The sequence below is a fragment of the Scyliorhinus torazame genome, chromosome 18 (assembly GCF_047496885.1).
Source record: "Scyliorhinus torazame isolate Kashiwa2021f chromosome 18, sScyTor2.1, whole genome shotgun sequence".
Classification (NCBI taxonomy): domain Eukaryota; kingdom Metazoa; phylum Chordata; class Chondrichthyes; order Carcharhiniformes; family Scyliorhinidae; genus Scyliorhinus; species Scyliorhinus torazame.
The window spans coordinates 79974392-79986748 of record NC_092724.1 but is presented as its reverse complement, the minus strand read 5'-3'; the positions used below and the strand labels follow the sequence as shown (position 1 = coordinate 79986748).

At 49.0% G+C, this 12357-nt stretch overlaps 1 protein-coding gene across 6 annotated transcripts in view; it reads left to right on the top strand.

Annotated features, from left to right (window-relative positions):
* The window catches only part of LOC140395329 (uncharacterized), a 228540-nt gene that overhangs the window by 63080 nt on the left and 153103 nt on the right, over positions 1–12357 (top strand). For 5 of the 6 annotated variants that reach the window (XM_072482959.1, XM_072482960.1, XM_072482958.1 and 2 more), the window contains one exon: positions 8636–8711. In XM_072482959.1, the coding sequence (XP_072339060.1) occupies positions 8636–8711 (76 nt within the window). Of the gene's footprint in view, positions 1–8393; positions 8479–8635; positions 8712–12357 lie in introns of all 6 variants that reach the window. The other variant, XM_072482964.1, reaches the window with a different exon arrangement.

Below are 12357 nucleotides of genomic sequence, written 5' to 3'. Positions count from 1 at the left end.
GGGCAATTCAGAGGTAATAGAAAGGATGGAACTTGGAACAATCAGCATCAATAGGGAAACGGTACTTAACAAATTCTTGGGATTGAGGGAAGACATGTCCCCAGGGCTTGATGGCCTACATCCTAGGATGTTAAAGGAAGTGGCAGCAGAGATATTGGATCCATTGGTTCTGATGTTCCAAAATTCCATGGACACGGGTAAGGTTGTTGTGGATTGGAAAAATGCTAATGTAACGCCCTTATTCAAAAAGGGAGGGAGGCAGAATATGGGAAATTACAGACCAGTTAGTTTAACATCTTGTTGGAAAATTGTTGGAATAAATTATCAAGGACGTAATATCAGGACATTTGGAAAGCCAAAGCGCTATCCAGCAGAGTCTGCATGGTTTTATGAAGGGCAAATCATGTTTGACTAATTTGCTTGAGTTCTTCGAAGATGTAACCAGCAAAGGGGATAATGGGGATCCTGTAGATCATAGAACATAATAGAACAGTACAGCACAGTACAGGCCCTTCAGCCCACGATGTTGTGCCGACCATTTATCCTCATCTAAGATCAAGCCAACCTACACCCCTTCAATTTACTGCTGTCCATGTGCTTGTCTAAGAGTCACTTAAATGTCCCTAATGACTCTGACTCCACCACCTCTGCTGGCAATGCATTCCACACACCCACCACTCTCTGTGTAAAGAACCTACCTCTGACATCTCCCCTATACCTTCCTCCAATCACCTTAAAATTATGTCCCCCTCGTGGCAGCCATTTCCGCCCTGGGGAAAAGTCTCTGGCTATCCACTCTATCCATGCCTCTCATCACCTTGTACAAATGGTCAATCCATTGTATCAAGTCACCTCTCTTTCTTCCTTCGCTCCAGTGAGAAAAGCCCTAGCTCCATCAACCTTTCTTCATAAGACATGCCCTCCAGTCCAGGCAGCATCCTGGTAAATCTCCTCTACCCTCTTCAAAGCATCCACATCTTTCCTATAATGAGGCGACCAGAACTGGACACACTATTCCAAGTGTGGTCGAACTAGAGTTTTATAAAGCTGCAGCAAAACATTGCAGCCTTTAAACTCAATCTCCCTGTTAATGAAAGCCAACACACCATACGCCTTCTTAACAACCCTATCAACCTGGGTGGCAACTTTGAGGGATCTATGTACGTAGATTCATTCATTCAGATATTCCGTAATTTAAAAATGCATTACTCACAGATTTTCCTGGAGAGGCACTTTATTTCTCATCAAACTGTGATTTCAGTTCATGGTTTGTCTTCAGGCCTCTGTAGTTTCAGGAACTCAGCCCCCACAGGCTTTCTGGAGAGAGAATCAGGCCTCACAGTAACCTTCTGGAGAGAACGAGCTGGATCTTTCTGGAGAGAGTTAGCTGTATTTTTCCAGAGAGAGGTTATTGGATTCCTTCACTACGCTGCCAGAACAAAAATGAAACCAAACTTAAACCTTGGAGCTCTGAAAAGAATCCGGGTGGAATAGGATCCCATTACCACTTGTCACTGGGCAGAGCACAGCTTTTTGGGCCAATTCCTTGGCCACCAGCCTATCAATCCAACCGAGTCCCAACTCTGTCACTGCTACCGGCCAGTCTGCAAAATAAAAGGGGGGGGGGCACGGTAGCACAGTGGCCAGCACAGCTGCTTCACAGCTCCAGGGTCCCAATTTCCAGGTTCAATTCCCAGCCTTGGCCACTGTCTGTGTGGAGTGCCCTCTGGGTGCTCCGGATCCCCCCCCCACAGTCCAAAGACGTGCAGGTTTGGTGGATTACATCGAACGTACAGTGCAGAAAGAGGCCACCCGGCCCATCGGGTCTGCACTGACCCACGCAAGCCCTCACCTCCACCCCATCCCCACAAACCAATAACCCCTCCTAACCTTTTTGGTCTCTAAGAACAATTCATCATGGCAAATCCACCCAACCTGCACGTCTTCGGACCGTGGGAGGAAACCGGAGCACCCGGAGAAAACCTACGCAGACACGGGGAGAACGCGCAAACTCCGCATAGACAGCGACCCAGCGGGAATGGAACCTGGGACCTTGGTGATGTGAAGACACAGCACCATCTACTTGTACCCACCAAATGGATTGACCATGGTAAATTGCCCCCAGTGTCCAAAAAGGCTAGGTAGAGCTGCTGGGCCACGGGGACAGGGTGGAGGCACAGGGCGCTCCCCCCAAAGGCCGGTGCAGATCCGATCGACCAAATGGCATATCCGGGCTTTGGGAAGGCGTTTGATAAGCTGCCGCACAGAAGATTAATTTACAAGGTTAGATCTCATGGGATTATAATAATAGTCGCTTATTGTCACAAGTAGGCTTCAATGAAGTTACTGTGAAAAGCCCCTAGTCGCCACATTCCGGCGCCTGTTCGGGGAGGCCAGTATGGGAATTGAACCCGCGCTGGCTGACGGACAGGAAACTGAGAGTCGGGATAAATGGGTCTTTTTCTGGATGACAAGATGTAACTAGTAGGGTGCCACAGAGTTCGGTCCTTGGGCCCCAGCTATTTACAATCTATATTAACAGGAATAGAAGGATCTATAGCCAAATTTTCAGATGACACAAAATTAGGTGGGATAGTAAGTTACAATGAGGAAATAAGAACCTTACAAATGGATATAGATAGGTTAGGAGAGTGGGCCAAAATGTGGCAGGTGGAGTTTAGCGTGGATAAGTGCAAGGTCATGCATTTTGGTCGAAAAAATGGAAAGGCAACTTATTATCTAAATGGGGAGAGACTTTGGGGTGCTCCGACGCAGAGGGATCTGGGTGTCCTCGTGCATGAGTCACAGAAAACAAGCATGCAGGTGCAGCAGATAATAAGGAAAGCAAATGGAATGTTGGCATTTGTAGCAAAAGGAATTAAGTATGAAGATAAGGAAGTGTTGCAACTATCCAAGGTTAGTTGCAATACACCTGGAGTATTGCGCACAGTTTTGGTCCCCTTATTTGAGGAAATATGTACATAGAACATAGAACATACAGTGCAGAAGGAGGCCATTCGGTCCATCGAGTCTGCACTGACCCACTTAAGCCCTCACTTGAAATGAAATGAAAATGAAAATCGCTTATTGTCACAAATAGGCTTCAATGAAGTTACTGTGAAAAGCCCCTAGTCGCCACATTCCGGCGCCTGTTCGGGGAGGCTGATACTTCCACTGTAACCCAATGACCCCTCCAAACCTTTTTGGATACTAAGGGCAATTTAGCATGGCCAATCCACCTAACCTGCACGTCTTTGGACCGTGTGAGGAAACCGGAGCACCCGGAGGAAACCCACGCAGACACGGGGAGAACGTGCAGACTCCGCATAGACCGTGTCCCAGCGGGGAATCGAACCTGGGACCCTGGTGCTGTGAAGCCACAGTGCTAGCCACTTGTGCGACCGTGCTGCCCAATGTATTGGAGGCAGTTCAGAAGAGGTTTATTAGATTGATCCCAGAGATGAGGGGTTTGTCGTAAGAGGAGAGATTGAACAGTTTAGGGCTATACTCTCTCCAGTTTAGAAGAATGAGGGGAGATGTCATTGAGGTGTACAAGATGGTAAAATATATGGATAAAGTAGACGTGGAGTGGATGCTTCCTATTGTGGGGCATTCTAAAATGAGTGGTCATAATCTTAGACTAAGAGATAGCAAATTTAAAACAGATTTGAGGAAAACCCACTTCTCCCAAAGGGTTGTGTATCTGTGGAATTCACTACCACAGAGTGCGGGGGATGCAGGGACTTCCGGTTACGTCTATGCGGAGCTAAGCCGCACATTCGGCGGCTCCCACTAAAACGGACCTTTGGGCTCTCCGGAGGAGCCCCAACGGCAATTTTTTCTACGACTTCCAGTGTGGGAAGGTGAGCAAGGTCCCCCCCCCCCCCTCCATAGTATATGGATTGGACCAGGAGTGGAGCGGTCAAAAAAGCGTTTTTGGAGCAGAGAAAAGTGCGAGGGAGAAAAAACAAGATGGCGGCGGGCGGAGATCAAGCGGCATGGGTGCAGGAGCGGCAGGTGTTTCTCAGGCGCTGCTTTGAGGAGCTGAAGAAAGAGGTGCTGGCGCCACTGCTGACGGCGATCGAGGGGTTAGTGGAGACCCAGAAGGCCCAAGGGGCGGCGATCCAGGAGGTGCAGGAAAAAGCCTCGGAGAATGAGGATGAGATCTTGGGCCTGGCGGTGAAGATGGAGACACACGAGGCGCTGCACAAGAGGTGGGCGGAAAGATTCGAGGACCTGGAGAACAGGTCGAGGAGGAAGAATCTTCGAATTCTGGGTCTCCCTGAAGGAGTGGAGGGGGCCGATGCCGGGGCATATGTGAGCACGATGCTCAACTCGCTGATGGGGGCGGGGGCCTCTCCGAGTCACCTGGAGCTAGATGGGGCTCATCGGGTCCTGGCGAGGAGACCCAAGGCCAACGAGCCACCAAGGGCGGTGGTGGTGATGTTTCACCGTTTTGTGGACAGAGAGTGTGTCTTGAGATGGGCCAAGAAAGAGCGGAGCAGCAGGTGGGACTTCAAAACACCTGAGGAGGCTTGGACCTTTATACAAACTGAAAAGTTGGACTCAAACTGAGGGTTTGTGGTTGTGGGGGGGATGTCGGTTGTATACAGGGTTTTAACTATGCGTAGGGAATGTTCCATGGGTTGGGTGATGGATGGGGATGGGGGAAGGGATCTGATGGGGAGACTGTGAGAGTGTGTGGGCGCCGGTGCTGGAGGGAGGGGAGGCCCGGGGATGGGGGAAATTGGGATAAGGTTGCAACACGAGCGGCGCCAGTGGGGGCGGGGCCGGCTCAGGAAAGCACGGGCTTTTTCCCGCGCTAGAGAAGGACGGAGGAGGGGGTGGAGGAGCACACACTGATTGCTGGGGAGGAGGGGGAGGGGGGATTCCCACCCCCCCGGTGGGGGGTCAATGGGACGGCGGGGGAGGCTGGGGTCAGCTGACTTGCGGGAGTGTTATGGGGGGAGCAAAAGAGCTAGATACGGATCTAGCGGGGGTGAGGTGGGGGGGGGGAAATAGGGTTGCTGCTGCATTGGCCGATGGGGAACTGGAAACAGAAGAGGTGGTCGGTACAGGGGTCACCTGTCTGGGGGACTGGAGAGTGCGGGAGGCGCGGGCACGGGATTGGCCTAGAAAAGGAGATGGCTAGTCGGCAGGGGGATGGGGGGGGGGTGGGAAGCCCCCCAATCCCGCTGATAACTTGGAATGCGAGGGGCCTGAATGGGCCGGTTAAGAGGGCCCGAGTGTTCGCACACTTAAAGGGACTGAAGGCAGACGTGGTCATGCTTCAGGAGACCCATTTGAAGGTGGCAGACCAGGTCAGGTTAAGAAAGGGATGGGTAGAACAGGTATTCCATTCGGGGCTGGATGCAAAGAACAGAGGGGTGGCAATACTGGTGGGGAAGAGGGTGTCGTTTGAGGCCAAGAAGATCGTAGTGGACAATGGAGGTTGATACGTGATGGTGAGCGGTAGGTTGCAGGGGGCGTGGGTGGTATTGGTAAACGTATACGCCCCGAACTGGGACGATGCTGGATTTATGAAGCGCATGTTGGGGCGGATTCCGGATCTGGAGGCAGGAAGATAGTGGCAGCTGTGGACGCATATGGGGAGGGTTAATATGTGCGGGAGAAACCCATTGTATAAGTTCTGTATTATGTTTGATTGATATGTTTATGTTCTGTTCTGTTCTTTTCTCTTTTTCTTTTCTGTTACGGGGGTGGGGTTTAATTGGTTGAAACTTTTTGTTGGAAAAACTTTGAACAAACATATTTTTAAAAAAAAAGTGTGGTTACGGGGATAGGGCGGATGTGTGGGCTTAAGTAGGCTGCTCTTTCCAAGGGCCGGTGCAGACTCGATGGGCCGAATGGCCTCCTTCTGCATTGTAAATTCTATGAATCTCTGAAAAGCCAAGCTGTCCTGCAAGCGAGGACCTTCAAAATCACCACTGCAGCAGTCATATACACACCAACCCTCACTGTACCAAACACATACAATGCAGCACATCTGAAATTCTTACATTCATCACACTGCATATAACCTCGGGTAGGGTGGTGCCTAATTGTAGAGAAGAAGCAAAGGTGTTGGATGACGCTATTGGGAAGGGCTGACATATTGGAAATGGGAATGTTTTGGAGGAAGGGCTATATCTGTTGTCATGCACTCTCTGGACTGGATTCTCTGGTTGCCGATGCCAAAATCGCATTCGGTGAACAGCCGGAGAATCACATTTTCTGATCGAATCACGATGCTCCGCCCCCTCAAAAACAAGTGCCACATATCACGGACTCAGGCCATTGCCTGAGTCCCGTCACCCCTGATGCTCCGCCCCTGACCGGCCGAGTTCCCGACAGTCTCATCAACAAAGAACAACAAAGAAATGTACAGCACAGGAACAGGCCCTTCGGCCCTCCAAGCCCGTGCCGACCATACTGCCCGACTAAACTACAATCTTCTACACTTCCTGGGTCCGTATCCTTCTATTCCCATCCTATTCATATATTTGTCAAGATGCCCCTTAAATGTCCCTATCGTCCCTGCTTCCACTACCTCCTCCGGTAGCGAGTTCCAGGTACCCACTACCCTCTGCGTAAAAAACTTGCCTCGTACATCTACTCTAAACCTTGCCCCTCTCACCTTAAACCTATGCCCCCTAGTAATTGACCCCTCTACCCTGGGGAAAAGCCTCTGACTATCCACTCTGTCTATGCCCCTCATAATTTTGTATACCTCTATCAGGTCGCCCCTCAACCTCCTTCGTTCCAGTGAGAACAAACCGAGTTTATTCAACCGCTCCTCATAGCTTATGCCCTCCATACCAGGCAACATTCTGGTAAATCTCTTCTGCACCCTCTCTAAAGCCTCCACATCCTTCTGGTAGTGTGGCGACCAGAATTGAACACTATACTCCAAGTGTGGCCTAACTAAGGTTCTATACAGCTGCAACATGACTTGCCAATTCTTATACTCAATGCCCCGGCCAATGAAGGCAAGCATGCCGTATGCCTTCTTGACTACCTTCTCCACCTGTGTTGCCCCTTTCAATGACCTGTGGACCTGTACTCCTAGATCTCTTTGACTTTCAATACTCTTGAGGGTTCTACCATTCACTGTATATTCCCTACCTGCATTAGACCTTCCAAAATGCATTACCTCACATTTGTCCGGATTAAACTCCATCTGCCATCTCTCCGCCCAAGTCTCCAGACAATCTAAATCCTGCTGTATCCTCAGACAGTCCTCATCGCTATCCGCAATTCCACCAACCTTTGTGTCGTCTGCAAACTTACTAATCAGACCAGTTACATTTTCCTCCAAATCATTTATATATACTACAAAGAGCAAAGGTCCCAGCACTGATCCCTGTGGAACACCACTGGTCACAGCGCTCCAATTAGAAAAGCATCCCTCCATTGCTACCCTCTGCCTTCTATGGCCTAGCCAGTTCTGTATCCACCTTGCCAGTTCACCCCTGATCCCGTGTGACTTCACCTTTTGTACTAGTCTACCATGAGGGACCTTGTCAAAGGCCTTACTGAAGTCCATATAGACAACATCTACTGCCCTACCTGCATCAATCATCTTAGTGACCTCCTCGAAAAACTCTATCAAGTTAGTGAGACACGACCTCCCCTTCACAAAACCGTGCTGCCTCTCACTAATACGTCCATTTGTTTCCAAATGGGAGTAGATCCTGTCTCTAAGAATTCTGTTGGGAACCCGGCGTGGCGGCTGCGGACTGTCCCACTGTCGGGGGAGAGCCAATCCGCGGGCAGTGGGGGACATTATTTGGGGCTGGGGGCACTGTGGTGGGGCGGTCGGGGGCACGTGAGCTGGCCGAATGGGGGGACTATTTTGTGGGCCGCTTCCACGAGCGGCCTCCACCATGAAGCGCCATGCAGCCGCTGCAGGCAATTCTCCAGGGCATATCGGCAGCTAGAGCCGGGTGCTCTACGTTGCCAGTATGCTAGCCCCCAGCAAAACAGAGAATCGGTGGTTGTTTTGCGCCAGCTTTTCTGGCGTAAGACGCCACCGTTCCCACGCCGGCGTGGGGACATAGCCCAGAATTGGAGATCCACCCCTCTGCTCTGTCTGTCTCTCTCTCTCTCTATCGCTCTGTCATTTTCTCTCTTTCGCTCTCTCCTGTTTTCTGTCACACACTCAAACAATGTTCCCTCTAGGCTGCGTGAATATCCCAATGCAGACCGTGCATAAGTTGGCCTCTTTAAATTAACATGCATATGTGTCCCGGCAAAAGATTTAAAGGGGCCATGCACTGAAAGAAATATCACTGGGAACATTGCACTGAAATAGTCTCTGTCTGTTATTGTATCTCTTATAACTATGTACATTTCCTCTTACTGTCTGACTGTGTTTCTCATTTCTCTCAAAGAGGTTGCAGAGGTTGATTGGAGTAAGGCCGAGGAGTGATTTGAAGATGATGAGGAAGATTTTGAACTAAATAAAGCAAGGGACAGGTAATCAATGTAGGGATAAGATGGAGATCAGTAGGATAGGGACTGCAGTTCTGGATGAGTTCAATATTTTGCAAGGTGGAGCTGAAATAAAGAAGCAAGAGAGAAGAAAAGGAGCAAATTAGGCTTCTGTTTCTGATGATCCATTGTCTTGTTACAGAGCCGATCCTAGGCTTGAGAAGGAGAGATTACTGGCACTGGATGGAGCAACTTCCACAGCTCGATCCCTGCGGCAGGTAATATATCATTAATTATTTTCATAGAATTTTGGTCATAGGAGGAGACCAGTTCATCATGTCAGTTCTTTGAAAGAGCCCAATTAGCCTCACTCCCCTTCTCTTTCCCTAGAGCCTTGCAACCTTTTCCCATTAAAGTACTTATACAATTCTCCCCAAATAGTTACTTTTGAATTTGTTTCTGCGGCCCTTTCAAGCATACATTCCTGATCAGAAAAACAAACTGAATAAATAAATTCTCTTCATCTCTGCTTCTTTCACTACTTCACTTTTTACCTACTCCTATTAAGATGGACTCCATCTTGTATAATGTACATTGGACTGTTGGACTCCTGCATGAATAGGGTACATTAGGCTGTTGGTCTAAATCAGGCTTATCCAATGGACCCTGGCCAGATTGTGGCCCCCGAAGCCAGTTTTCAAAATGTCGGTCAGACATTTAAGTAGAAGGTTCTGCAAGGAACTGCAACTCAACCACGCATCGTTCCTCTCTTCTTACGGTTACCTATCAGCAGCAAATGTGAGAAAGAAACAGTCTGTGATTGGATTAGCAATGAACACCAGAGGCCATGCGTTTGCTGAGGAGAAAAGGATTTTCTTTTGGGGTGTGGATGCGGCAGGACCTGTGGGGGATTGCGAGAGTGCCAGGACCCAGTGGAGGAGAGGCAGTTGGGGCAGGGGTGGGTGGGAATGAGAGTACCGAGGGTGTTGAACGGAGTCAGCCAAGAGGGGTGCTGCACAAGAATGCCAGTGCAAGGGAGCGTGGGGAGGAGAGGCTGGCTGTGGTGGGTGTGTGTGTGTGTGGGGGTGGGGGGGGGGGGGGGAGAGTGAGTGTGCCGCGGAGCGAGCAAGCGTGTGAGTGTGCAGGGGAGAGAGCAAGTGAGTGTGTGTAGGGGAGAGAGTGTGTGCGTGCGGAAGAGAGAGTGTGTGCGTGCGGAAGAGAAAGTGCGCGTGTGGGAGAAATGTGGGTGTGAAACCCATGCAGACATGGGGAAACTACAAACTCCACATGGACCGTGACCCGGGGCCAGGCTTGAACCCTAGTCCTCGGTGCCATGAGGCAGCCATGCTAACCACTATACCACCACCGCCCAACACTTCCGTATTCATCAACCCTTGCTTATAGCTCGTGGTTTGACTTCATGCCTCTGGAGTCTCGAAAACGGCACCCAGACTGCTGGAGAGAGAGTCAGTCCTCAGAGGTGTGGGCTTAAGTAGGGTCCTCTTTCCAAGGGCCTGTGCAGACTCGATAGGCCAAATGGCCTCCTTCTGCACTGTAAATTCTATGAGTGGCCTTCTGGAGAGAATTAGTTGGATCTTTTTTGGAGAGAGTTAGTTCGATCCCTTCATCAAGTTGCCAGAATCAAAACTGAACTGCATCCTCGGGACTCTAATAAGTCTTCCGATTAAATAAGATCCGCCCGTTACTAGGCAGAGCACAGCGCTTTGGGCCAATTCATTGTCCATCAGCCAATTAAATGAAACAGTCCAAGCCAATCTCTGTCACGGTGCTGGTCCACAACTCCAGTTTGAACCAGCACAGACTAACACAGTGATCTCGCCTGCTGCTGAAATTCTCTGCTTGAATTAAAGGCACAGGCCACTGTTTTTTTGTGTTGCTTGAATCAAAGATACAGGCCTTGAAGACACATGTCATTAAATCATCCTTGGATAAAAAATGTAACGCCAAAAATAAAAGAAAGGGGAAATAAGAGAATAGACAGGATTGAACAGGAAGGAGCCTTACAATGTGTGTGTGAACGAGAGAGAGAGTGTTTGTGTATGTATGAGTGTGCTATATAGAGGAGTGTGTGTGTATGGGGGAGAGTGTTTCTCTGGTTGGCAATCAGTAGCTAGTGGTGTCGCTCAGGGATCAGTGTTGGGCCCACAATTGTTCACAATTTACATAGATGATTTGGAGTTGGGGACCAAGTGTCCAAGTTTGCCGACGACACTAAGATAAGTGGTAAAGCAAAAAGTGTAGAGGATACCGGAAGTCTGGTGAGGGATTTGGATAGGTTAAGTGAATGGGCTAGGGTCTGGCAGATGGAATACAATGTTGACAAATGTGAGGTTATCCATTTTGGTAGGAATAACAGCAAAAAGGATTATTATTTAAATGATAAAATATTAAAACATGCTGCTGTGCAGAGAGACCTGGGTGTGCTCGTGCATGAGTCGCAAAACGTTGGTTTAGAGGTGCAACAGGCGAATGGAATTTTGTCCTTCCTTGCTAGAGGGATGGAGTTTAAGACTAGGGAGGTTATGCTGCAATTGTATAAGGTGTTAGTGAGGCCACACCTGGAGTATTGTGTTCAGTTTTGGTCTCCTTACCTGAGAAAGGACGTACTGGCGCTGGAGGGTGTGCAGAGGAGATTCACTAAATTAATCCCAGAGCTGAAGGGGTTGGATTACGCGGAGAGGTTGAGTAGACTGGGACTGTACTTGTTGCAATTTAGAAGGACCTTATAGTAACATATAAAATTATGAAGGGAATAGATAGGATAGATGCGGGCAGGTTGTTTCCACTGGCGGGTGAAAGCAGAATGAGGGGGCATAGCCTCAAAGTAAGGGGAAGTATATTTAGGACTGAGTTTAGGAGGAACTTCTTCACCCAAAGGGTTGTGAATCTATGGAATTCCTTGCCCAGTGAAGCAGTTGAGGCTCCTTCATTAAATGTTTTTAAGATAAAGACAGATAGTTTTTTGAAGAATAAAGGGATTAAGGGTTATGATGTTCAGGCCGGAAAGTGGAGCTGAGTCCACAAAAGATCAGCCATGATCTCATTGAAAGGCGGAACAGGCTCGAGGGGCCAGACGCCTACTCCTGCTCCTAGTTCTTATGTTCTTATGAAAGATTGTGTGTGGGATTCAGAATGAATGTAAGTGAATGTGTGTGGGAGTGTGAGAGAGGGAGCAAGTGTGCATGCGTGGGAGTCAGAGCAAGCGTGTGTGTCATAGAGTCTACAGCACAGGAAAGGCCTTCAGTCCATTGCATCTGCGCCGGTCAACAACAGCCACCCAAGTATTCTAATCGAACTGTCCAGCACTTGGCCGATTGCCTGTATGTCTGGGCATCGCAAGTGCACACCTAAATACTTCTTAAATGTTATGTGGGTCTCTGCCTCCACCATTCAATTCAGGCAGTGAGTTCCAGACTCCCACCACCCTCTATGTGAAAAGGTTTTTCTTCACATCCCCTCTAAACCTCCTGCCCCTTACCTTAAATCCATGCCCCCTGGCCATTAATCCCTCCAAGAAAGGTTTCTTACTGTCTATTCCTAACTATGGTCCTCCTAATTTTATGCAACTCAATCATGTCCTCTTCAATCTCCTCTGCTCCAAGGAAAACAATCCCAGTCTAGACAATCTCTTTTCATAACTAAAACTCTCCAGTCCAGGCAAAATCCTGGTTAATCTCCTCTGCACCCATCCCTCCAATAATGTGGATTCCAGAACTGCACAGAACACTCTAGCTATTGTCTAACCAATGTTTTATACAGTTCCAGCATAACCTCCCTGCTCTTCAACTCTATGCCTTGGCTAATAAAGGCAAGTAAAAAATATGCCTTCTTAACCATTTTATCCACCCGCCCTGCTACCTGAAGGGACCAGTTTACATGCACATCAAAGTCCCTCTGATCCTC